This window comes from Carassius gibelio, chromosome A11 (genome assembly GCF_023724105.1).
Source record: "Carassius gibelio isolate Cgi1373 ecotype wild population from Czech Republic chromosome A11, carGib1.2-hapl.c, whole genome shotgun sequence".
NCBI classification, from domain to species: Eukaryota; Metazoa; Chordata; class Actinopteri; order Cypriniformes; family Cyprinidae; genus Carassius; species Carassius gibelio.
Window position 1 is genome coordinate 25891240 of NC_068381.1, and position 25803 is coordinate 25917042.

Genomic DNA, 25803 nt, shown 5'->3' on the forward strand with positions numbered 1-25803 from the left:
CTGGATCAGAACCTCGACATATCAGGGTTCTGTAGCTCTACTGCTGGCCAAAAAGTCACTTCTGGTGCAGGAAGATTTGCTGGATTTTTGAGGAGGGAAGCAAAAAGGAGCATGCATTCCCATACCGGGAGTTGAACCCGGGCCGCCTGGGTGAAAACCAGGAATCCTAACCGCTAGACCATATGGGATTTGGACAATTTAAACTGGCCATGGGCTTCTGGCGCACTTTCCATACATGTGGTCAGCGTGGGCGCAGGACCTTGTAGTGGCCTGTTGCTTTAGTTCTGTGACTGTAACAATGTGATACTAATTTGGCAAAACAAGAATTATCCAAAAGGACGGTTTTCTGAATTATATAGTGTTGTATGCATTCAGGGAATCTGTTTTTTCACTCAACCCGGGGGTTCAGTGTATTTGGGCAGATTCCTGTGATTGCAGAATTGATTCCTCAAACTGGTAATTAAGCTCTTGTCCAAGTGAAAATACTCGTGTCATCCATTTGAAAACACACACGGCAACCTTTATCTAGAGGAAAAACTGGAGTCAACCCCTGGCTGCGTACGAGAAAACCAGGAATCCTAACTGCTAGACCATATGGGAACTGGCCAGCTTTAACTGGCCACAAGCTTGTGGGCCACTTTCCATAAATGTGGCCAGTGTGGGCGCAGGGTTTTGTAGTGGCCTGTTGCTTTTGGTGTGTGACTGTAACAATGTGATAATAATTTGGCAATACAAGAATCATCCGAAGGGACGGTTTACTGAAATATATAGTGTTGCATGCATTCAAGGGACATGTTTGTTGACTCACACATGGTTCAGTTTTTTGGCCAGAATCCTGTGATTGCTGAATTTATACCTCGAACTGGTAATTAAGGTCTTGTCCAGGTGAAAATACTTGTGTCATGCATCTGAAAACACACATGGCAACCGTTATCTAGAGGAAAAACTGCCTATCGTCGGTCTGTCAAGGTACAAAACTGACATGTTGTGAGGTTAATAATGAAAGTGAGACCAACTTTTAATCCGCAAAATTGCTGATTATTCGCTCGTTCAGTTTAATGCAGATTACAAATTATTCTCAATGCCCAGGTGGCAATTAGTGATAAGGCTTCAAAATGGCAAGCCTGTGACATCAAAACCACATGGCATTGCACCCTTCAAAGTAGTAAAGCGGTTACAGAGTAGCGATGAAATTGTTCATTCTAGAATCAACTGGCCCACCAGCCTGCATTTTGTGAGACGAATGGCAATACCAAAGCATGTCCGTGTCTCCCCTAGACATCGGAATGGGTGTGCAGAATGTGCCTTTTTTTGGAAAAAATAGAAGAATGCCTAGAGAGTTGCCTTTTCTTTTGGACTTTGGAGAAAAAAAACACAACAACAAAATAAGCCGGAGAAAAGCAAGCACAGAGCGAGCCAGCCAGGAGTCGAACCTAGAATCTTCTGATCCGTAGTCAGACGCGTTATCCATTGCGCCACTGGCCCACCATTAGTAGAGACCCCCGATTGTTACAGACTTGTTGGTTTTCGATGTGACGGTGGCAAGCATTGATGTCTGCTCATTCTCACCTTGTTATCAGGAGAACATACTACCAGCCCACCAGCCCACCAGCCCACCAGCCCTCCAGCCCACCAGCCCACCATCCCTCCCTGGTGGTCTAGTGGTTAGGATTCGGCGCTCTCACCGCCGCGGCCCGGGTTCGATTCCCGGTCAGGGAAAGCTCTTTTGCCTTCCAATTGTGGACTGCGAATTCAAGCTCTGCTGACAGCTGTGAGAAAGCCAGCTCCAAACCAAAAAATTGGTGGGAACATGAAAAAAAACACCTCCTTCGAGCCGGAGTTGAACCAGCGACCTAAGGATGGCCAACACTCCAACCTACAGTCCTCCGCTCTACCAGCTGAGCTATCGAAGGGGCTAAGGGCTAGTCAGAACCTCGACATATCAGGGTTCTGTAGCTCTACTGCTGGCCAAAAAGTCACTTCTGGTGCAGGAAGATTTGCTGGATCAGAACCTCGACATATCAGGGTTCTGTAGCTCTACTGTTGGCCAAAAAGTCACTTCTGGTGCAGGAAGATTTGCTGGATTTTTGAGGAGGGAAGCAAAAAGGAGCATGCATTCCCATACCGGGAGTTGAACCCGGGCCGCCTGGGTGAAAACCAGGAATCCTAACCGCTAGACCATATGGGATTTGGACACTTTAAACTGGCCATGGGCTTCTGGCGCACTTTCCATACATGTGGTCAGCGTGGGCGCAGGACCTTGTAGTGGCCTGTTGCTTTAGTTCTGTGACTGTAACAATGTGATAATAATTTGGCAAAACAAGAATTATCCAAAAGGACGGTTTTCTGAATTATATAGTGTTGTATGCATTCAGGGAATCTGTTTTTTCACTCAACCCGGGGGTTCAGTGTATTTGGGCAGATTCCTGTGATTGCAGAATTGATTCCTCAAACTGGTAATTAAGCTCTTGTCCAAGTGAAAATACTCGAGTCATCCATTTGAAAACACACACGGCAACCTTTATCTAGAGGAAAAACTGGAGTCAACCCCTGGCTGCGTACGAGAAAACCAGGAATCCTAACTGCTAGACCATATGGGAACTGGCCAGCTTTAACTGGCCACAAGCTTGTGGGCCACTTTCCATAAATGTGGCCAGTGTGGGCGCAGGGTTTTGTAGTGGCCTGTTGCTTTTGGTGTGTGACTGTAACAATGTGATAATAATTTGCCAATACAAGAATCATCCGAAGGGACGGTTTACTGAAATATATAGTGTTGCATGCATTCAAGGGACATGTTTGTTGACTCACACATGGTTCAGTTTTTTGGCCAGAATCCTGTGATTGCTGAATTTATACCTCGAACTGGTAATTAAGGTCTTGTCCAGGTGAAAATACTTGTGTCATGCATCTGAAAACACACACGGCAACCGTTATCTAGAGGAAAAACTGCCTATCGTCGGTCTGTCAAGGTACAAAACTGACATGTTGTGAGGTTAATAATGAAAGTGAGACCAACTTTTAATCCGCAAAATTGCTGATTATTCGCTCGTTCAGTTTAATGCAGATTACAAATTATTCTCAATGTCCAGGTGGCAATTAGTGATAAGGCTTCAAAATGGCAAGCCTGTGACATCAAAACCAAATGGCATTGCACCCTTCAAAGTAGTAAAGCGGTTACAGAGTAGCGATGAAATTGTTCATTCTAAAATCAACTGGCCCACCAGCCTGCATTTTGTGAGACGAATGGCAATACCAAAGCATGTCCGTGTCTCCCCTAGACATCGGAATGGGTGTGCAGAATGTGCCTTTTTTGGAAAAAATAGAAGAATGCCTAGAGAGTTGCCTTTTCTTTTGGACTTTGGAGAAAAAAAACACAACAACAAAATAAGCCGGAGAAAAACAAACACAGAGCGATCCAGCCAGGAGTCAAACCTAGAATCTTCTGATCCTTAGTCAGACGCGTTATCCATTGCGCCACTGGCCCACCAATACTAAAGACCTCCGATTGTTACAGACTTGTTGGTTTTCGATGTGACGGTGGCAAGCATTGATGTCTGCTCATTCTCACCTTGTTATCAGGAGAACAGACTACCAGCCCTCCAGCCCACCAGCCCACCAGCCCTCCAGCCCTCCAGCCCACCAGCCCACCAGCCCTCCAGCCCACCAGCCCACCAGCCCTCCAGCCCACCAGCCCTCCCTGGTGGTCTAGTGGTTAGGATTCGGCGCTCTCACCGCCGCGGCCCGGGTTCGATTCCCGGTCAGGGAAAGCTCTTTTGCCTTCCAATTGTGGACTGCGAATTCAAGCTCTGCTGACAGCTGTGAGAAAGCCAGCTCCAAACCAAAAAATTGGTGGGAACATGAAAAAAAACACCTCCTTCGAGCCAGAGTTGAACCAGCGACCTAAGGATGGCCAACACTCCAACCTACAGTCCTCCGCTCTACCAGCTGAGCTATCGAAGGGGCTAAGATCTAGTCAGAACCTCGACATATCAGGGTTCTGTAGCTCTACTGCTGGCCAAAAAGTCACTTCTGGTGCAGGAAGATTTGCTGGATCAGAACCTCGACATATCAGGGTTCTGTAGCTCTACTGCTGGCCAAAAAGTCACTTCTGGTGCAGGAAGATTTGCTGGATTTTTGAGGAGGGAAGCAAAAAGGAGCATGCATTCCCATACCGGGAGTTGAACCCGGGCCGCCTGGGTGAAAACCAGGAATCCTAACCGCTAGACCATATGGGATTTGGACAATTTAAACTGGCCATGGGCTTCTGGCGCACTTTCCATACATGTGGTCAGCGTGGGCGCAGGACCTTGTAGTGGCCTGTTGCTTTAGTTCTGTGACTGTAACAATGTGATACTAATTTGGCAAAACAAGAATTATCCAAAAGGACGGTTTTCTGAATTATATAGTGTTGTATGCATTCAGGGAATCTGTTTTTTCACTCAACCCGGGGGTTCAGTGTATTTGGGCAGATTCCTGTGATTGCAGAATTGATTCCTCAAACTGGTAATTAAGCTCTTGTCCAAGTGAAAATACTCGTGTCATCCATTTGAAAACACACACGGCAACCTTTATCTAGAGGAAAAACTGGAGTCAACCCCTGGCTGCGTACGAGAAAACCAGGAATCCTAACTGCTAGACCATATGGGAACTGGCCAGCTTTAACTGGCCACAAGCTTGTGGGCCACTTTCCATAAATGTGGCCAGTGTGGGCGCAGGGTTTTGTAGTGGCCTGTTGCTTTTGGTGTGTGACTGTAACAATGTGATAATAATTTGGCAATACAAGAATCATCCGAAGGGACGGTTTACTGAAATATATAGTGTTGCATGCATTCAAGGGACATGTTTGTTGACTCACACATGGTTCAGTTTTTTGGCCAGAATCCTGTGATTGCTGAATTTATACCTCGAACTGGTAATTAAGGTCTTGTCCAGGTGAAAATACTTGTGTCATGCATCTGAAAACACACATGGCAACCGTTATCTAGAGGAAAAACTGCCTATCGTCGGTCTGTCAAGGTACAAAACTGACATGTTGTGAGGTTAATAATGAAAGTGAGACCAACTTTTAATCCGCAAAATTGCTGATTATTCGCTCGTTCAGTTTAATGCAGATTACAAATTATTCTCAATGCCCAGGTGGCAATTAGTGATAAGGCTTCAAAATGGCAAGCCTGTGACATCAAAACCACATGGCATTGCACCCTTCAAAGTAGTAAAGCGGTTACAGAGTAGCGATGAAATTGTTCATTCTAGAATCAACTGGCCCACCAGCCTGCATTTTGTGAGACGAATGACAATACCAAAGCATGTCCGTGTCTCCCCTAGACATCGGAATGGGTGTGCAGAATGTGCCTTTTTTTGGAAAAAATAGAAGAATGCCTAGAGAGTTGCCTTTTCTTTTGGACTTTGGAGAAAAAAAACACAACAACAAAATAAGCCGTAGAAAAACAAGCACAGAGCGAGCCAGCCAGGAGTCGAACCTAGAATCTTCTGATCCGTAGTCAGACGCGTTATCCATTGCGCCACTGGCCCACCAGTAGTAGAGACCCCCGATTGTTACAGACTTGTTGGTTTTCGATGTGACGGTGGCAAGCATTGATGTCTGCTCATTCTCACCTTGTTATCAGGAGAACATACTACCAGCCCACCAGCCCACCAGCCCTCCAGCCCACCATCCCTCCCTGGTGGTCTAGTGGTTAGGATTCGGCGCTCTCACCGCCGCGGCCCGGGTTCGATTCCCGGTCAGGGAAAGCTCTTTTGCCTTCCAATTGTGGACTGCGAATTCAAGCTCTGCTGACAGCTGTGAGAAAGCCAGCTCCAAACCAAAAAATTGGTGGGAACATGAAAAAAAAACACCTCCTTCGAGCCGGAGTTGAACCAGCGACCTAAGGATGGCCAACACTCCAACCTACAGTCCTCCGCTCTACCAGCTGAGCTATCGAAGGGGCTAAGGGCTAGTCAGAACCTCGACATATCAGGGTTCTGTAGCTCTACTGCTGGCCAAAAAGTCACTTCTGGTGCAGGAAGATTTGCTGGATTTTTGAGGAGGGAAGCAAAATGGAGCATGCATTCCCATACCGGGAGTTGAACCCGGGCCGCCTGGGTGAAAACCAGGAATCCTAACCGCTAGACCATATGGGATTTGGACACTTTAAACTGGCCATGGGCTTCTGGCGCACTTTCCATACATGTGGTCAGCGTGGGCGCAGGACCTTGTAGTGGCCTGTTGCTTTAGTTCTGTGACTGTAACAATGTGATAATAATTTGGCAAAACAAGAATTATCCAAAAGGACGGTTTTCTGAATTATATAGTGTTGTATGCATTCAGGGAATCTGTTTTTTCACTCAACCCGGGGGTTCAGTGTATTTGGGCAGATTCCTGTGATTGCAGAATTGATTCCTCAAACTGGTAATTAAGCTCTTGTCCAAGTGAAAATACTCGTGTCATCCATTTGAAAACACACACGGCAACCTTTATCTAGAGGAAAAACTGGAGTCAACCCCTGGCTGCGTACGAGAAAACCAGGAATCCTAACTGCTAGACCATATGGGAACTGGCCAGCTTTAACTGGCCACAAGCTTGTGGGCCACTTTCCATAAATGTGGCCAGTGTGGGCGCAGGGTTTTGTAGTGGCCTGTTGCTTTTGGTGTGTGACTGTAACAATGTGATAATAATTTGGCAATACAAGAATCATCCGAAGGGACGGTTTACTGAAATATATAGTGTTGCATGCATTCAAGGGACATGTTTGTTGACTCACACATGGTTCAGTTTTTTGGCCAGAATCCTGTGATTGCTGAATTTATACCTCGAACTGGTAATTAAGGTCTTGTCCAGGTGAAAATACTTGTGTCATGCATCTGAAAACACACACGGCAACCGTTATCTAGAGGAAAAACTGCCTATCGTCGGTCTGTCAAGGTACAAAACTGACATGTTGTGAGGTTAATAATGAAAGTGAGACCAACTTTTAATCCGCAAAATTGCTGATTATTCGCTCGTTCAGTTTAATGCAGATTACAAATTATTCTCAATGTCCAGGTGGCAATTAGTGATAAGGCTTCAAAATGGCAAGCCTGTGACATCAAAACCACATGGCATTGCACCCTTCAAAGTAGTAAAGCGGTTACAGAGTAGCGATGAAATTGTTCATTCTAGAATCAACTGGCCCACCAGCCTGCATTTTGTGAGACGAATGGCAATACCAAAGCATGTCCGTGTCTCCCCTAGACATCGGAATGGGTGTGCAGAATGTGCCTTTTTTGGAAAAAATAGAAGAATGCCTAGAGAGTTGCCTTTTCTTTTGGACTTTGGAGAAAAAAAACACAACAACAAAATAAGCCGGAGAAAAACAAACACAGAGCGAGCCAGCCAGGAGTCAAACCTAGAATCTTCTGATCCGTAGTCAGACGCGTTATCCATTGTGCCAAGGCCGGCGCCCATTAGTCGAGGTAAAGATCCTAAAAGACGCACAGGTACGCGAGTTCGCGGCCCGCTCCGACCAGTGATGTAATTCCTAGAATGTGTTCGTTTTGACGCTGCTGATGCACGCGTGCGTAATCATCATTATCCCCCGTAATTTAATCGAACGTAAATTCGTACCCCGCACTTTAATTTGGGAACTTTCCAGGGTAAACAAACACGTTATGTACGTTTCATTCATACCGGACGCCGGAGGGCGCTCTCTCGCATTAACTCCAAAACGGACTCGTAGAAGCACCAACTTGTGACCACTATGTGACGCACGCTACAGGAAATACCTTATATGGACAAAGGCATCCAGCTGGATAAAAAAAGCCGAAATTATTTGACAGATAAAACGTGACTATTCATTGCAAAAATACATGATTTGTGTTTTTGTGCATTTTCATAACAAAATACATGAATAACGCAGCGCTTACTGACACTTTTTTTTTCAGTATAATATATTATTTTTACAGTATAACATTATATTATATTATTATATGTTCTGACTTATTCTGGAAGTCCCTGTTTCTTTGTGTGTGTGTTTTACTGTTATGTAATACTGGAATACTTAAAAACATGGGTTTTTTTTTGCAAACTACAATTACAGTGAGAAATAGGCACAAAAACATTGTGAGTGCAAAGATTAACAACCCTTTTTATTTGCAAATATAAAGTCATTATATAAAATTATAACAACAGTGCAAATATATATACATTTACAAATATTGTGAGAATACAAATAGGAACAATAACAATAGTGTGAGGGCAAATATTAACAACCCTTTTAATCTGCATATATATTTTAAAGCCAATAAAACATTTAGAACAGTAATGCAATTTTGTACAGTATACACCAAAAATGTTTACCACAATAATAAAATTTGTACATATCAGTGTAAAAACCAAAACAAACATTTGCAGTGCAATTTTGACATCAGACTAAGAAAATAATAAGAATTAATAGTAAACAAAGACAAACATTTACCACAGTAGTGCAATTATGACATATTTGCTTAAAAAAAAAAAGTAAATAAAAAAATAGTTTTTACCACTGTAGTGGACTTTTCATATATTAGCCAAAATAATAATAAAAAACATAAACATACCGTTTATATTATATATCTATCTTGGATGTGCTTGTAAGCACATGCTACCACAGTGAAGCGGGACACCCTCATTCCATCACAGCGCACTGCGTTTGGGTAGAGAGCACAGAGCCTTGTGAAAATGGCCTTCGGTTGCAGTCAGGCCACTGTGCAGGACTGTGAGCCCCAACGAAACACCTGCAAATTACAACAGAATACATATTATTAATGTAAGATTGTTTTCATTGTGTGATCTTATTTTTATTTTACCTTTCCTATGCTGTCTGTTTTGCTTTGTGTTGTCTAAATGTTCATTTATAATATGTGCGCATAGTTATGTTGTCTCTCTTTGTTTTGTTTTTAGATTGATGTTGAAATGTCATATCAATAAATCAGTTCTCTACTGTGTTGTGGAATAATTACAGGGTGTTGTTAGTCAGCCTGTCAGGTTTTTTTCACAATAATGACTGCATATTATCCCACTTATTACATGGCTACTTACTAAAGTACAGTAAAAGACAAATTATTTGACTCAACATGATACAAAATGATTTTAATGATTTAAGAAATGATTGCCTTGTTTCTTCTAAATTAAATATTCCAATGTACAGTTGGAACTGTGTTCATAGCAATGTAACATACTTAGCAACCTAATATATATAGTCAGAATAAAACGTAAATCACAACTAATAATTTATGTTGTAATCAGGCTAAGTTTGAACTTAACAGGCTACAGGAAGATAAGCTAGTCATGAAGGTGTCAGGTTTTAGGTGATATTTCAGCCAGTTTCAGATGTATTATATATATTTTATATAAAAAATGTGTAGACCCTATGTTTACTAAGCGTAACATACGTTTTGCTGCTCTCCACACCTGGGGCCACAATCTTCTTAGTGGCCCTGAATCGTCCCTGTTTTAGGTTGGTTTGGTTAAGTGGTGGGTAAATGGTCTTTTTCTTGTCATACTCCCCCAATGCCTGCCATAGGGAGATGATCTTGATGCACTCTTCTCCCGGCAAAGCCAGACGGTGGTCTCTGAGGCTAACCAAAAACTCTGCCAAGTCCTGCACGGCTCCATACCCCTCAATATTATCAGGTCCAACGTAATCCTAAAATGAAAGATAATTTAGGAACTTTTGATAGCATCAGTGAATACAAATATTCACATGAAAGCACATCCAATGTAACCCAGATTATGCTTACACACATGTAAATGTACATAAAAAATAAACTGGACCCTTACATCATGTGAAGTGTTCTCTTCCAATGTTGGACGATCCGTTTCTGCAGATAATCGGTCCACTGTGGCAACATTAAAAAGGTAAATATTTATTTTAAATTTGTATTTATGCCTTTCAATGTGATAAATACAAATTTATAGTTAGTGTGATAACAAATACGAAACCTTTATGAATACTTTAGTAAAACTCACAGCTATGTGCTCCAGGAAAGAGTTCTAGATTTGATTCAGCGTGCAGTGAGCTGCTGACAGGAGATGACACTGATGATGGAGGGACCACAAACAGTGATGACGTGGGGCTGGTTGCTGGAGGAGTTGGAAATGATGCTGCAGATGCTGCAGACACTGATGCTTGTGAAGAGGCAGCAGGTGTCCGTTCAGTGTCAAAGGTGGGGACAGTGATGTCCTGAAACTCCTCAAGTTCAGCATAACCTTCATCCACCTCTATACCAACCTCAGTAGTCTCTGACTCTTCAATGGCCAACTTGTAGTCCTGCAGAACTTTACCAGTTTGCTGGTAAAGATATTCCACTCCAATAAGCTCACCTTTAAAATAGTAAAACATTGACAATTAGATAATATACCACAATATTATATTATAAATCAGTTCCTCAGTTTCCTTTGCAAATCATTAGCTAAAGATTAATTAAAGCTGACAACTGGAAGTTGAAGTGCATAGCTTTGGCCACTGTAGTAATTAACATATACATTTAAATCATTAGTTAATATAATGTTATTACTCAACTTATACATTAAAGTACATTTGACTGGTAACAATTTATTTATTACTTAATCTATTAATCATATAGAATGTTTATTAGTTGCTGATGTAGTAATCATTAATAAATGGTTTAAGTTAGTCCTTCATGAGTTTACATTAACTCGTGATTATCTGTGCATTCTTGAAGCATGAATTAATGCATATTTGTGCACCAGTATTGTAATTTTATTGATAAAAGACTCACTTACATTGCAAATGTTGTTTAGAAGTTAATCGATGACCGTTATCTTCTTCTTCTTCACCATAGACAGTAAAAGTGATCCTTAAATCTCCGGTAGTTTTTAATGTTATCAATTGATCTACTTACTACGAAGAATCGCGGATGAGGAACGGGCGCTGATTGGCAAATTCGCGGTTGCGATACGAGCGCTGATTGGCAAATTCGCGGTTGCGATACGAGCGCTGATTGGCAAATTCGCGGTTGCGATACGAGCGCTGATTGGCTAAAATATAAGTTTCAAGGTTGCAGCCGGGTACGTGATTGGCTGTCATAACAAAGAATAACCACGACCTAAAGGTGACATGGAGCGCCACTGGCCCACCATTAGTAAAGACCCCCGATTGTTACAGACTTGTTGGTTTTCGATGTGACGGTGGCAAGCATTGATGTCTGCTCATTCTCACCTTGTTATCAGGAGAACAGACTACCAGCCCTCCAGCCCACCAGCCCACCAGCGCACCAGCCCACGAGCCCTCCATCCCTCCCTGGTGGTCTAGTGGTTAGGATTCGGCGCTCTCACCGCCGCGGCCCGGGTTCGATTCCCGGTCAGGGAAAGGTCTTTTGCCTTCCAATTGTGGACTGCGAATTCAAGCTCTGCTGACAGCTGTGAGAAAGCCAGCTCCAAGCCAAAACATTGGTGGGAACATGAAAAAAACACCTCCTTCGAGCCGGAGTTGAACCAGCGACCTAAGGATGGCCAACACTCCAACCTACGATCCTCCGCTCTACCAGCTGAGCTATCGAAGGGGCTAAGGGCTTGTCAGAACCTCGACATATCAGGGTTCTGTAGCTCTACTGCTGGCCAAAAAGTCACTTCTGGTGCAGGAAGATTTGCTGGATCAGAACCTCGACATATCAGGGTTCTGTAGCTCTACTGTTGGCCAAAAAGTCACTTCTGGTGCAGGAAGATTTGCTGGATTTTTGAGGAGGGAAGCAAAAAGGAGCATGCATTCCCATACCGGGAGTTGAACCCGGGCCGCCTGGGTGAAAACCAGGAATCCTAACCGCTAGACCATATGGGATTTGGACACTTTAAACTGGCCATGGGCTTCTGGCGCACTTTCCATACATGTGGTCAGCGTGGGCGCAGGACCTTGTAGTGGCCTGTTGCTTTAGTTCTGTGACTGTAACAATGTGATAATAATTTGGCAAAACAAGAATTATCCAAAAGGACGGTTTTCTGAATTATATAGTGTTGTATGCATTCAGGGAATCTGTTTTTTCACTCAACCCGGGGGTTCAGTGTATTTGGGCAGATTCCTGTGATTGCAGAATTGATTCCTCAAACTGGTAATTAAGCTCTTGTCCAAGTGAAAATACTCGTGTCATCCATTTGAAAACACACACGGCAACCTTTATCTAGAGGAAAAACTGGAGTCAACCCCTGGCTGCGTACGAGAAAACCAGGAATCCTAACTGCTAGACCATATGGGAACTGGCCAGCTTTAACTGGCCACAAGCTTGTGGGCCACTTTCCATAAATGTGGCCAGTGTGGGCGCAGGGTTTTGTAGTGGCCTGTTGCTTTTGGTGTGTGACTGTAACAATGTGATAATAATTTGGCAATACAAGAATCATCCGAAGGGACGGTTTACTGAAATATATAGTGTTGCATGCATTCAAGGGACATGTTTGTTGACTCACACATGGTTCAGTATTTTGGCCAGAATCCTGTGATTGCTGAATTTATACCTCGAACTGGTAATTAAGGTCTTGTCCAGGTGAAAATACTTGTGTCATGCATCTGAAAACACACATGGCAACCGTTATCTAGAGGAAAAACTGCCTATCGTCGGTCTGTCAAGGTACAAAACTGACATGTTGTGAGGTTAATAATGAAAGTGAGACCAACTTTTAATCCGCAAAATTGCTGATTATTCGCTCGTTCAGTTTAATGCAGATTACAAATTATTCTCAATGCCCAGGTGGCAATTAGTGATAAGGCTTCAAAATGGCAAGCCTGTGACATCAAAACCACATGGCATTGCACCCTTCAAAGTAGTAAAGCGGTTACAGAGTAGCGATGAAATTGTTCATTCTAGAATCAACTGGCCCACCAGCCTGCATTTTGTGAGACGAATGGCAATACCAAAGCATGTCCGTGTCTCCCCTAGACATCGGAATGGGTGTGCAGAATGTGCCTTTTTTTGGAAAAAATAGAAGAATGCCTAGAGAGTTGCCTTTTCTTTTGGACTTTGGAGAAAAAAAACACAACAACAAAATAAGCCGGAGAAAAGCAAGCACAGAGCGAGCCAGCCAGGAGTCGAACCTAGAATCTTCTGATCCGTAGTCAGACGCGTTATCCATTGCGCCACTGGCCCACCATTAGTAGAGACCCCCGATTGTTACAGACTTGTTGGTTTTCGATGTGACGGTGGCAAGCATTGATGTCTGCTCATTCTCACCTTGTTATCAGGAGAACATACTACCAGCCCACCAGCCCACCAGCCCTCCAGCCCACCAGCCCACCATCCCTCCCTGGTGGTCTAGTGGTTAGGATTCAGCGCTCTCACCGCCGCGGCCCGGGTTCGATTCCCGGTCAGGGAAAGCTCTTTTGCCTTCCAATTGTGGACTGCGAATTCAAGCTCTGCTGACAGCTGTGAGAAAGCCAGCTCCAAACCAAAAAATTGGTGGGAACATGAAAAAAAACACCTCCTTCGAGCCGGAGTTGAACCAGCGACCTAAGGATGGCCAACACTCCAACCTACAGTCCTCCGCTCTACCAGCTGAGCTATCGAAGGGGCTAAGGGCTAGTCAGAACCTCGACATATCAGGGTTCTGTAGCTCTACTGCTGGCCAAAAAGTCACTTCTGGTGCAGGAAGATTTGCTGGATCAGAACCTCGACATATCAGGGTTCTGTAGCTCTACTGTTGGCCAAAAAGTCACTTCTGGTGCAGGAAGATTTGCTGGATTTTTGAGGAGGGAAGCAAAAAGGAGCATGCATTCCCATACCGGGAGTTGAACCCGGGCCGCCTGGGTGAAAACCAGGAATCCTAACCGCTAGACCATATGGGATTTGGACACTTTAAACTGGCCATGGGCTTCTGGCGCACTTTCCATACATGTGGTCAGCGTGGGCGCAGGACCTTGTAGTGGCCTGTTGCTTTAGTTCTGTGACTGTAACAATGTGATAATAATTTGGCAAAACAAGAATTATCCAAAAGGACGGTTTTCTGAATTATATAGTGTTGTATGCATTCAGGGAATCTGTTTTTTCACTCAACCCGGGGGTTCAGTGTATTTGGGCAGATTCCTGTGATTGCAGAATTGATTCCTCAAACTGGTAATTAAGCTCTTGTCCAAGTGAAAATACTCGAGTCATCCATTTGAAAACACACACGGCAACCTTTATCTAGAGGAAAACTGGAGTCAACCCCTGGCTGCGTACGAGAAAACCAGGAATCCTAACTGCTAGACCATATGGGAACTGGCCAGCTTTAACTGGCCACAAGCTTGTGGGCCACTTTCCATAAATGTGGCCAGTGTGGGCGCAGGGTTTTGTAGTGGCCTGTTGCTTTTGGTGTGTGACTGTAACAATGTGATAATAATTTGCCAATACAAGAATCATCCGAAGGGACGGTTTACTGAAATATATAGTGTTGCATGCATTCAAGGGACATGTTTGTTGACTCACACATGGTTCAGTTTTTTGGCCAGAATCCTGTGATTGCTGAATTTATACCTCGAACTGGTAATTAAGGTCTTGTCCAGGTGAAAATACTTGTGTCATGCATCTGAAAACACACACGGCAACCGTTATCTAGAGGAAAAACTGCCTATCGTCGGTCTGTCAAGGTACAAAACTGACATGTTGTGAGGTTAATAATGAAAGTGAGACCAATTTTTAATATGCTGATTATTCGCTCGTTCAGTTTAATGCAGATTACAAATTATTCTCAATGTCCAGGTGGCAATTAGTGATAAGGCTTCAAAATGGCAAGCCTGTGACATCAAAACCACATGGCATTGCACCCTTCAAAGTAGTAAAGCGGTTACAGAGTAGCGATGAAATTGTTCATTCTAGAATCAACTGGCCCACCAGCCTGCATTTTGTGAGACGAATGGCAATACCAAAGCATGTCCGTGTCTCCCCTAGACATCGGAATGGGTGTGCAGAATGTGCCTTTTTTTGGAAAAAATAGAAGAATGCCTAGAGAGTTGCCTTTTCTTTTGGACTTTGGAGAAAAAAAACACAACAACAAAATAAGCCGGAGAAAAACAAGCACAGAGCGAGCCAGCCAGGAGTCGAACCTAGAATCTTCTGATCCGTAGTCAGATGCGTTATCCATTGCGCCACTGGCCCACCAAAAGTAAAGACCCCCGATTGTTACAGACTTGTTGGTTTTCGATGTGACGGTGGCAAGCATTGATGTCTGCTCATTCTCACCTTGTTATCAGGAGAACAGACTACCAGCCCTCCAGCCCTCCAGCCCACCACCTCAGCAGCCCACGAGCCCTCCAGCCCACCATCCCTCCCTGGTGGTCTAGTGGTTAGGATTCGGCGCTCTCACCGCCGCGGCCCGGGTTCGATTCCCGGTCAGGGAAAGCTCTTTTGCCTTCCAATTGTGGACTGCGAATTCAAGCTCTGCTGACAGCTGTGAGAAAGCCAGCTCCAAACCAAAAAATTGGTGGGAACATGAAAAAAACACCTCCTTCGAGCCGGAGTTGAACCAGCGACATAAGGATGGCCAACACTCCAACCCTCCGCTCTACCAGCTGAGCTATCGAAGGGGCTAAGGGCTAGTCAGAACCTCGACATGTCAGGGTTCTGTAGCTCTACTGCTGGCCAAAAAGTCACTTCTGGTGCAGGAAGTCTTGCTGGATCAGAACCTCGACATATCAGGGTTCTGTAGCTCTACTGCTGGCCAAAAAGTCACTTCTGGTGCAGGAAGATTTGCTGGATTTTTGAGGAGGGAAGCAAAAAGGAGCATCCATTCCCATACCGGGAGTTGAACCCGAGCCACCTGGGTGAAAACCAGGAATCCTAACCGCTAGACCATATGGGATTTGGACACTTTAAACTGGCCATGGGCTTCTGGCGCACTTTCCATACATGTGGTCAGCGTGGGCGCAGGACCTTGTAGTGGCCTGTTGCTTTAGTTCTGTGACTGTAACAATGTGATAATAATTTGGCAAAACAAGAATTATCCAAAAGGACGGTTTTCTGAATTATATAGTGTTGTATGCATTCAGGGAATCTGTTTTTTCACTCAACCCGGGGGTTCAGTGTATTTGGGCAGATTCCTGTGATTGCAGAATTGATTCCTCAAACTGGTAATTAAGCTCTTGTCCAAGTGAAAATACTCGTGTCATCCATTTGAAAACACACACGGCAACCTTTATCTAGAGGAAAAACTGGAGTCAACCCCTGGCTGCGTACAAGAAAACCAGGAATCCTAACTGCTAGACCATATGGGAACTGGCCAGCTTTAACTGGCCACAAGCTTGTGGGCCACTTTCCATAAATGTGGCCAGTGTGGGCGCAGGGTTTTGTAGTGGCCTGTTGCTTTTGGTGTGTGACTGTAACAATGTGATAATAATTTGGCAATACAAGAATCATCCGAAGGGACGGTTTACTGAAATATATAGTGTTGCATGCATTCAAGGGACATGTTTGTTGACTCACACATGGTTCAGTTTTTTGGCCAGAATCCTGTGATTGCTGAATTTATACCTCGAACTGGTAATTAAGGTCTTGTCCAGGTGAAAATACTTGTGTCATGCATCTGAAAACACACATGGCAACCGTTATCTAGAGGAAAAACTGCCTATCGTCGGTCTGTAAAGGTACAAAACTGACATGTTGTGAGGTTAATAATGAAAGTGAGACCAATTTTTAATATGCTGATTATTCGCTCGTTCAGTTTAATGCAGATTACAAATTATTCTCAATGTCCAGGTGGCAATTAGTGATAAGGCTTCAAAATGGCAAGCCTGTGACATCAAAACCACATGGCATTGCACCCTTCAAAGTAGTAAAGCGGTTACAGAGTAGCGATGAAATTGTTCATTCTAGAATCAACTGGCCCACCAGCCTGCATTTTGTGAGACGAATGGCAATACCAAAGCATGTCCGTGTCTCCCCTAGACATCGGAATGGGTGTGCAGAATGTGCCTTTTTTTGGAAAAAATAGAAGAATGCCTAGAGAGTTGCCTTTTCTTTTGGACTTTGGAGAAAAAAAACACAACAACAAAATAAGCCGGAGAAAAACAAGCACAGAGCGAGCCAGCCAGGAGTCGAACCTAGAATCTTCTGATCCGTAGTCAGATGCGTTATCCATTGCGCCACTGGCCCACCAAAAGTAAAGACCCCCGATTGTTACAGACTTGTTGGTTTTCGATGTGACGGTGGCAAGCATTGATGTCTGCTCATTCTCACCTTGTTATCAGGAGAACAGACTACCAACCCTCCAGCCCTCCAGCCCACCAGCCCAGCAGCCCACGAGCCCTCCAGCCCACCATCCCTCCCTGGTGGTCTAGTGGTTAGGATTCGGCGCTCTCACCGCCGCGGCCCGGGTTCGATTCCCGGTCAGGGAAAGCTCTTTTGCCTTCCAATTGTGGACTGCGAATTCAAGCTCTGCTGACAGCTGTGAGAAAGCCAGCTCCAAGCCAAAACATTGGTGGGAACATGAAAAAAACACCTCCTTCGAGCCGGAGTTGAACCAGCGACCTAAGGATGGCCAACACTCCAACCTACAATCCTCCGCTCTACCAGCTGAGCTATCGAAGGGGCTAAGGGCTAGTCAGAACCTCGACATATCAGGGTTCTGTAGCTCTACTGCTGGCCAAAAAGTCACTTCTGGTGCAGGAAGATTTGCTGGATCAGAACCTCAGCATATCAGGGTTCTGTAGCTCTACTGCTGGCCAAAAAGTCACTTCTGGTGCAGGAAGATTTGCTGGATTTTTGAGGAGGGAAGCAAAAAGGAGCATGCATTCCCATACCGGGAGTTGAACCCGGGCCGCCTGGGTGAAAACCAGGAATCCTAACAGCTAGAACATATGGGCAAGCCTGTGACATCAAAACCACATGGCATTGCACCCTTCAAAGTAGTAAAGCGGTTACAGAGTAGCGATGAAATTGTTCATTCTAGAATCAACTGGCACACCAGCCTGCATTTTGTGAGACGAATGGCAATACCAAAGCATGTCCGTGTCTCCCCTAGACATCGGAATGGGTGTGCAGAATGTGCCTTTTTTTGGAAAAAATAGAAGAATGCCTAGAGAGTTGCCTTTTCTTTTGGACTTTGGAGAAAAAAAACACAACAACAAAATAAGCCGGAGAAAAACAAGCACAGAGCGAGCCAGCCAGGAGTCGAACCTAGAATCTTCTGATCCGTAGTCCGACGCGTTATCCATTGCGCCAAGGCCGGCGCCCATTAGTCGAGGTAAAGATCCTAAAAGACGAAGAGGTACGCGAGTTCGCGGCCCGCTCCGACCAGTGATGGAATTCCTGGAATGTGTCCGTTTTGACGCTGCTGATGCACGCGTGCGTAATCATCATTATCCCCCGTAATTTAATCGAACGTAAATTCGTCCCCCGCACTTTAATTTGGGAACTTTCCAGGGTAAACAATCAAGTTATGTACGTTTCATTCATACCGGACACCGGAGGGCGCTCTCTCGCATTAAGTCCAAAACGGACTCGTAGAAGCACCAACTTGTGACCACTATGTGACGCACGCTACAGGAAATACCTTATATGGACAAAGGCATCCAGCGGTCACTGGATAAAAAAAGCTGAAATGAATTGACAGATAAAACGTGAATATTCATTGCAAAAATACATGATTTGTGTTTTTGTGCATTTTCATAACAAAATACATGAATAACGCAGCGCTTACTGACACATTTTTTTCAGTATAATATATTATTTTTACAGTATAACATTATATTATATTATTATATTTTCTGACTTATTCTGGAAGTCCCTGTTTCTTTGTGTGTGTGTGTTTACTGTTATGTAATACTGGAATACTTAAAAAAATGTTTGTTTTTTTTGCAACTACAATTACAGTGAGAAATAGGCACAAAAACATTGTGAGTGCAAAGATTAATAACCCTTTTTATTTGCAAATATAAAGTCAATATATAAAATTATAACAACAGTGCAAATATATATACATGTACAAATATTGTGAGAATACAAATAGTGTGAAGGCAAATATTAACAACCCTTTTAATCTGCATATATATTTTAAAGCCAATAAAACATTTAGAACAGTAATGCAATTTTGTACAGTATACACCAAAAATGTTTACCACAATAATAAAATTTGTACATATCAGTGTAAAAATATAATAAATATCAAACCAAAACAAACATTTGCAGTGCAATTTTGACATCAGACTTAGAAAATAATAAGAATTAATAGTAAACAAAGACAAACATTTACCACAGCAGTACAATTATGACATATTTGCTTAAAAAAAAAAAGTAAATAAAAATTGTTTTTACCACTGTAGTGGACTTTTCATATATTAGCCAAAATAATAATAAAAAAACATAAACATACCGTTTATATTATATATCTATCTTGGATGTGCTTGTAAGCACATGCTACCACAGTGAAGCGGGACACCCTCACTCCATCACAGTGCACCGCGTTTGGGTAGAGAGCACAGAGCCTTATGAAAATGGCCTCCACCACTCGGTTGCAGTCAGGCCACTGTGCAGGACTGTGAGCCCCAACAAAACACCTGCAAATTACAACAGAATACATATTATTAATGTAAGATTGTTTTCATTGTGTGATCTTATTTTTATTTTACCTTTCCTATGCTGTCTGTTTTGCTTTGTGTTGTCTAAATGTTCATTTATAATATGTGCGCATAGTTATGTTGTCTCTCTTTGTTTTGTTTTTAGATTGATGTTGAAATGTCATATCAATAAATCAGTTCTCTACTGTGTTGTGGAATAATTACAGGGTGTTGTTAGTCAGCAAGTCAGGTTTTTTTTCACAATAATGACTGCATATTATCCCACTTATTACATGGCTACTTACTAAAGTACAGTAAAAGACAAATTATTTGACTCCACATGATACAAAATGATTTTAATGATTTAAGAAATGATTGCCTTGTTTCTTCTAAATTAAATATTCCAGTGTACAGTTGGAACTGTGTTCATAGCAATGTAACATACTTAGCAACCTAATATATATAGTCAGAATAAAACGTAAATCACAACTAATAATTTATGTTGTAATCAGGCTAAGTTTGAACTTAACAGGCTACAGGAAGATAAGCTAGTCATGAAGGTGTCAGGTTTTACTAATTTAACTAGAAATCCTTACTAAACAAAACAAGTTGTAGGTGATATTTCAGCCAGTTTCAGATATATATATATATATATATTTTATATAAAAAAATGTGTAGACCCTGTGTTTACTAAACGTAACATACCTTTTGCTGCTCTCCACACCTGGGGCCACAATCTTCTTAGTGGCTCTGAATCGTCCCTGTTTTAGGTTGGTTTGGTTACGTGGTGGGTAAATGGTCTTTTTCTTGTCATACTCCCCCAATGCCTGCCATAGGGAGATGATCTTGATGCACTCTTCTCCCGACAAAGCCAGACGGTGGTCTCTGAGGCTAACCAAAAACTCTGCCAAGTCCTGCACGGCTCCATACCCCTCAATATTATCAGGTCCAACCGAATCCTAAAATGAAAGATAATTTAGGAACTTTTGATAGCATCAGTGAATACAAATATTCACATGAAAGCACATCCAATGTAACCCAGATTATGCTTACACACATGTAAATGTACATAAAAAATAAACTGGACCCTTACATCATGTGAAGTGTTCTCTTCCAATGTTGGACGATCCGTTTCTGCAGATAATCAGTCCACTGGGGCAACATTAAAAAGGTAAATATTTATTTTAAATTTTTATTTATGTCTTTCAATGTGATAAATACAAATTTATAGTTAGTGTGATAACAAATACGAAACCTTTATGAATACTTTAGTAAAACTCACAGCTATGTGCTCCAGGAAAGAGTTCTAGATTTGATTCAGCGTGCAGTGAGCTGCTGACAGGAGATGACACTGATGATGGAGGGACCACAAACAGTGATGACGTGGGGCTGGTTGCTGGAGGAGTTGGAAATGATGCTGCAGATGCTGCAGACACTGATGCTTGTGAAGAGGCAGCAGGTGTCCGGTCAGTGTCAAAGGTGGGGACAGTGATGTCCTGAAACTCCTCAAGTTCAGCATAACCTTCATCCACCTCTATACCAACCTCAGTAGTCTCTGACTCTTCAATGGCCAACTTGTAGTCCTGCAGAACTTTACCAGTTTGCTGGTAAAGATATTCCACTCCAATAAGCTCACCTTTAAAATAGTAAAACATTGACAATTAGATAATATACCACAATATTATATTATAACTCAGTTCCTCAGTTTCCTTTACAAATCATTAGCTAAAGATTAATTAAAGCTGACAACTGGAAGTTGAAGTGCATAGCTTTGGCCACTGTAGTAATTAACATATACATTTAAATCATTAGTTAATATAATGTTATTACTCAACTTATACATTAAAGTACATTTGACTGGTAACAATTTATTTATTACTTAATCTATTAATCATATAGAATGTTTATTAGTTGCTGATGTAGTAATCATTAATAAATGGTTTAAGTTAGTCCTTCATGAGTTTACATTAACTCGTGATTATCTGTGCATTCTTGAAGCATGAATTAATGCATATTTGTGCACCAGTATTGTAATTTTATTGATAAAAGACTCACTTACATTGCAAATGTTGGTTAGAAGTTAATCGATGACCGTTATCTTCTTCTTCTTCACCCGTGATCCTTAAATCTCCGGTAGTTTTTAATGTTATCAATTGATCTACTTACTACGAAGAATCGCAGATGAGGAACGGGCGCTGATTGGCAAATTCGCGGTTGCGATACGAGCGCTGATTGGCAAATTCGCGGTTGCGATACGAGCGCTGATTGGCTAAAACATAAGTTTCATGGTTGCAGCCGGGAACGTGATTGGCTGTCATAACAAAGAATAACCACGACTTACAGGTGACATGGAGCGCCACTGGCCCACCAATAGTAAAGACCCCCGATTGTTACAGACTTGTTGGTTTTCGATGTGACGGTGGCAAGCATTGATGTCTGCTCATTCTCACCTTGTTATCAGGAGAACAGACTACCAGCCCTCCAGCCCACCAGCCCACTAGCCCACCAGCCCTCCAGCCCACCAGCCCTCCCTGGTGGTCTAGTGGTTAGGATTCGGCGCTCTCACCGCCGCGGCCCGGGTTCGATTCCCGGTCAGGGAAAGCTCTTTTGCCTTCTAATTGTGGACTGCGAATTCAAGCTCTGCTGACAGCTTTGAGAAAGCCAGCTCCAAGCCAAAACATTGGTGGGAACATGAAAAAAACACCTCCTTCGAGCCGGAGTTGAACCAGCGACATAAGGATGGCCAACACTCCAACCTACAATCCTCCGCTCTACCAGCTGAGCTATCGAAGGGGCTAAGGGCTAGTCAGAACCTCGACATATCAGGGTTCTGTAGCTCTACTGCTGGCCAAAAAGTCACTTCTGGTGCAGGAAGATTTGCTGGATCAGAACCTCAGCATATCAGGGTTCTGTAGCTCTACTGCTGGCCAAAAAGTCACTTCTGGTGCAGGAAGATTTGCTGGATTTTTGAGGAGGGAAGCAAAAAGGAGCATGCATTCCCATACCGGGAGTTGAACCCGGGCCGCCTGGGTGAAAACCAGGAATCCTAACAGCTAGAACATATGGGCAAGCCTGTGACATCAAAACCACATGGCATTGCACCCTTCAAAGTAGTAAAGCGGTTACAGAGTAGCGATGAAATTGTTCATTCTAGAATCAACTGGCACACCAGCCTGCATTTTGTGAGACGAATGGCAATACCAAAGCATGTCCGTGTCTCCCCTAGACATCGGAATGGGTGTGCAGAATGTGCCTTTTTTTGGAAAAAATAGAAGAATGCCTAGAGAGTTGCCTTTTCTTTTGGACTTTGGAGAAAAAAAACACAACAACAAAATAAGCCGGAGAAAAACAAGCACAGAGCGAGCCAGCCAGGAGTCGAACCTAGAATCTTCTGATCCGTAGTCCGACGCGTTATCCATTGCGCCAAGGCCGGCGCCCATTAGTCGAGGTAAAGATCCTAAAAGACGAAGAGGTACGCGAGTTCGCGGCCCGCTCCGACCAGTGATGGAATTCCTGGAATGTGTCCGTTTTGACGCTGCTGATGCACGCGTGCGTAATCATCATTATCCCCCGTAATTTAATCGAACGTAAATTCGTCCCCCGCACTTTAATTTGGGAACTTTCCAGGGTAAACAATCAAGTTATGTACGTTTCATTCATACCGGACACCGGAGGGCGCTCTCTCGCATTAAGTCCAAAACGGACTCGTAGAAGCACCAACTTGTGACCACTATGTGACGCACGCTACAGGAAATACCTTATATGGACAAAGGCATCCAGCGGTCACTGGATAAAAAAAGCTGAAATGAATTGACAGATAAAACGTGAATATTCATTGCAAAAATACATGATTTGTGTTTTTGTGCATTTTCATAACAAAATACATGAATAACGCAGCGCTTACTGACACATTTTTTTCAGTATAATATATTATTTTTACAGTATAACATTATATTATATTATTATATTTTCTGACTTATTCTGGAAGTCCCTGTTTCTCCAACCTAAAGTCCTCCGCTCTACCAGCTGAGCTATCAAAGGGGCTAAGGGCTAGTCAGAACCTCGACATGTCAGGGTTCTGTAGCTCTACTGCTGGCCAAAAAGTCACTTCTGGTGCAGGAAGATTCGCTGGATTTTTGAGGAGGGAAGCAAAAAGGAGCATGCATTCCCATACCGGGAGTTGAACCCGGGCCGCCTGGGTGAAAACCAAGAATCCTAACCGCTAGAACATATGGGGTTTGGACACTTTAAACTGGCCATGGGCTTCTGGCGCACTTTCCATACATGTGGTCAGCGTGGGCGAAGGACCTTGTAGTGGCCTGTTGCTTTAGTTCTGTGACTGTAACAATGTGATAATAATTTGGCAAAACAAGAATTATCCAAAAGGACGGTTTTCTGAATTATATAGTGTTGTATGCATTCAGGGAATCTGTTTTTTCACTCAACCCGGGGGTTCAGTGTATTTGGGCAGATTCCTGTGATTGCAGAATTGAGTCCTCAAACTGGTAATTAAGCTCTTGTCCAAGTGAAAATACTCGTGTCATCCATTTGAAAACACACGGCAACCTTTATCTAGAAGAAAAACTGGAGTCAACCCCTGGCTGCATACGAGAAAACCAGGAATCCTAACTGCTAGACCATATGGGAACTGGCCAGCTTTAACTGGCCACAAGCTTGTGGGCCACTTTCCATAAATGTGGCCAGTGTGGGCGCAGGGTTTTGTAGTGGCCTGTTGCTTTTGGTGTGTGACTGTAACAATGTGATAATAATTTGGCAATACAAGAATCATCCGAAGGGACGGTTTACTGAAATATATAGTGTTGCATGCATTCAAGGGACATGTTTGTTGACTCACACATGGTTCAGTTTTTTGGCCAGAATCCTGTGATTGCTGAATTTATACCTCGAACTGGTAATTAAGGTCTTGTCCAGGTGAAAATACTTGTGTCATGCATCTGAAAACACACATGGCAACCGTTATCTAGAGGAAAAACTGCCTATCGTCGGTCTGTCAAGGTACAAAACTGACATGTTGTGAGGTTAATAATGAAAGTGAGACCAATTTTTAATCCGCAAAATTGCTGATTATTCGCTCGTTCAGTTTAATGCAGATTACAAATTATTCTCAATGTCCAGGTGGCAATTAGTGATAAGGCTTCAAAATGGCAAGCCTGTGACATCAAAACCACATGGCATTGCACCCTTCAAAGTAGTAAAGCGGTTACAGAGTAGCGATGAAATTGTTCATTCTAGAATCAACTGGCCCACCAGCCAGCATTTTGTGAGATGAATGGCAATACCAAAGCATGTCCGTGTCTCCCCTAGACATCGGAATGGGTGTGCAGAATGTGCCTTTTTTTGGAAAAAATAGAAGAATGCCTAGAGAGTTGCCTTTTCTTTTGGACTTTGGAGAAAAAAAACACAACAACAAAATAAGCCGGAGAAAAACAAGCACAGAGCGAGCCAGCCAGGAGTCGAACCTAGAATCTTCTGATCCGTAGTCAGACGCGTTATCCATTGCGCCACTGGCCCACCAAAAGTAAAGACCCCCGATTGTTACAGACTTGTTGGTTTTCGATGTGACGGTGGCAAGCATTTATGTCTGCTCATTCTCACCTTGTTATCAGGAGAACAGACTACCAGCCCTCCAGGATTGCTGGATTTTTGAGGAGGGAAGCAAAAAGGAGCATCCTTTCCCATACCGGGAGTTGAACCCGGGCCGCCTGGGTGAAAACCAGGAATCCTAACCGCTAGACCATATGGGGTTTGGACACTTTAAACTGGCCATGGGCTTCTGGTGCACTTTCCATACATGTGGTCAGCGTGGGCGCAGGACCTTGTAGTGGCCTGTTGCTTTAGTTCTGTGACTGTAACAATGTGATAATAATTTGGCAAAACAAGAATTATGCAAAAGGACGGTTTTCTGAATTATATAGTGTTGTATGCATTCAGGGAATCTGTTTTTTCACTCAACCCGGGGGTTCAGTATATTTGGGCAGATTCCTGTGATTGCAGAATTGATTCCTCAAACTGGTAATTAAGCTCTTGTCCAAGTGAAAATACTCGTGTCATCCATTTGAAAACACACACGGCAACCTTTATCTAGAGGAAAAACTGGAGTCAACCCCTGGCTGCGTACAAGAAAACCAGGAATCCTAACTGCTAGACCATATGGGAACTGGCCAGCTTTAACTGGCCACAAGCTTGTGGGCCACTTTCCATAAATGTGGCCAGTGTGGGCGCAGGGTTTTGTAGTGGCCTGTTGCTTTTGGTGTGTGACTGTAACAATGTGATAATAATTTGGCAATACAAG

At 43.2% G+C, this 25803-nt stretch overlaps 1 protein-coding gene and 14 non-coding genes across 15 annotated transcripts; all 15 read right to left on the bottom strand.

The window, feature by feature from the left end:
• Positions 1 to 116: 116 nt before the first annotated feature.
• Positions 117 to 188, bottom strand: trnae-uuc (transfer RNA glutamic acid (anticodon UUC)). Its single transcript has one exon. It is a non-coding gene; the product is annotated as a tRNA-Glu (tRNA).
• Positions 189 to 1412: 1224 nt separating this feature from the next.
• On the bottom strand, positions 1413 to 1485 carry trnar-acg (transfer RNA arginine (anticodon ACG)). The gene has a single exon. It is a non-coding gene; the product is annotated as a tRNA-Arg (tRNA).
• Positions 1486 to 1825: 340 nt separating this feature from the next.
• Positions 1826 to 1913, bottom strand: trnay-gua (transfer RNA tyrosine (anticodon GUA)). Its single transcript is given in 2 exon segments — positions 1826 to 1861; positions 1877 to 1913. It is a non-coding gene; the product is annotated as a tRNA-Tyr (tRNA).
• A 203-nt stretch (positions 1914 to 2116) lies between these two features.
• On the bottom strand, positions 2117 to 2188 carry trnae-uuc (transfer RNA glutamic acid (anticodon UUC)). The gene has a single exon. It is a non-coding gene; the product is annotated as a tRNA-Glu (tRNA).
• Positions 2189 to 4163: 1975 nt separating this feature from the next.
• Positions 4164 to 4235, bottom strand: trnae-uuc (transfer RNA glutamic acid (anticodon UUC)). The gene has a single exon. It is a non-coding gene; the product is annotated as a tRNA-Glu (tRNA).
• Positions 4236 to 5459: 1224 nt separating this feature from the next.
• trnar-acg (transfer RNA arginine (anticodon ACG)) lies at positions 5460 to 5532 on the bottom strand. Its single transcript has one exon. It is a non-coding gene; the product is annotated as a tRNA-Arg (tRNA).
• A 325-nt stretch (positions 5533 to 5857) lies between these two features.
• Positions 5858 to 5945, bottom strand: trnay-gua (transfer RNA tyrosine (anticodon GUA)). The gene is given in 2 exon segments: positions 5858 to 5893; positions 5909 to 5945. It is a non-coding gene; the product is annotated as a tRNA-Tyr (tRNA).
• Positions 5946 to 6069: 124 nt separating this feature from the next.
• On the bottom strand, positions 6070 to 6141 carry trnae-uuc (transfer RNA glutamic acid (anticodon UUC)). Its single transcript has one exon. It is a non-coding gene; the product is annotated as a tRNA-Glu (tRNA).
• Positions 6142 to 8642: 2501 nt separating this feature from the next.
• Positions 8643 to 10364, bottom strand: LOC128022762 (uncharacterized). The gene is made up of 4 exons (XM_052610555.1): positions 9986 to 10364; positions 9797 to 9855; positions 9409 to 9662; positions 8643 to 8751 (listed from the first exon to the last, which is right to left on the bottom strand). Exons 1-4 carry the CDS (start codon positions 10356 to 10358, stop codon positions 8643 to 8645), a joined length of 795 nt encoding a protein of 264 aa, XP_052466515.1. The 5' UTR covers positions 10359 to 10364.
• Positions 10365 to 11744: 1380 nt separating this feature from the next.
• Positions 11745 to 11816, bottom strand: trnae-uuc (transfer RNA glutamic acid (anticodon UUC)). Its single transcript has one exon. It is a non-coding gene; the product is annotated as a tRNA-Glu (tRNA).
• Positions 11817 to 13040: 1224 nt separating this feature from the next.
• trnar-acg (transfer RNA arginine (anticodon ACG)) lies at positions 13041 to 13113 on the bottom strand. Its single transcript has one exon. It is a non-coding gene; the product is annotated as a tRNA-Arg (tRNA).
• Positions 13114 to 13445: 332 nt separating this feature from the next.
• trnay-gua (transfer RNA tyrosine (anticodon GUA)) lies at positions 13446 to 13533 on the bottom strand. The gene is given in 2 exon segments: positions 13446 to 13481; positions 13497 to 13533. It is a non-coding gene; the product is annotated as a tRNA-Tyr (tRNA).
• Positions 13534 to 13736: 203 nt separating this feature from the next.
• trnae-uuc (transfer RNA glutamic acid (anticodon UUC)) lies at positions 13737 to 13808 on the bottom strand. The gene has a single exon. It is a non-coding gene; the product is annotated as a tRNA-Glu (tRNA).
• A 1635-nt stretch (positions 13809 to 15443) lies between these two features.
• Positions 15444 to 15524, bottom strand: trnas-gga (transfer RNA serine (anticodon GGA)). Its single transcript is given in 2 exon segments — positions 15444 to 15479; positions 15488 to 15524. It is a non-coding gene; the product is annotated as a tRNA-Ser (tRNA).
• Positions 15525 to 24949: 9425 nt separating this feature from the next.
• On the bottom strand, positions 24950 to 25022 carry trnar-acg (transfer RNA arginine (anticodon ACG)). The gene has a single exon. It is a non-coding gene; the product is annotated as a tRNA-Arg (tRNA).
• Between the last annotated feature and the right edge of the window lie 781 nt (positions 25023 to 25803).

What these genes read in the sequence shown, in the direction of transcription:
- LOC128022762 (XM_052610555.1), bottom strand. Translation starts at nt 10,358, where the DNA reads ATGTTTTACTATTTTAAAGGTGAGCTTATTGGAGTGGAATATCTTTAC. An exon ending in AAGAGAACACTTCACATGAT is followed by an intron (nt 9,663 to 9,796) that starts GTAAGGGTCCAG and finishes CTTTCATTTTAG; the next exon opens with GATTACGTTGGACCTGATAA. An exon ending in GGTGTGGAGAGCAGCAAAAC is followed by an intron (nt 8,752 to 9,408) that starts GTATGTTACGCT and finishes TGTAATTTGCAG; the next exon opens with GTGTTTCGTTGGGGCTCACA.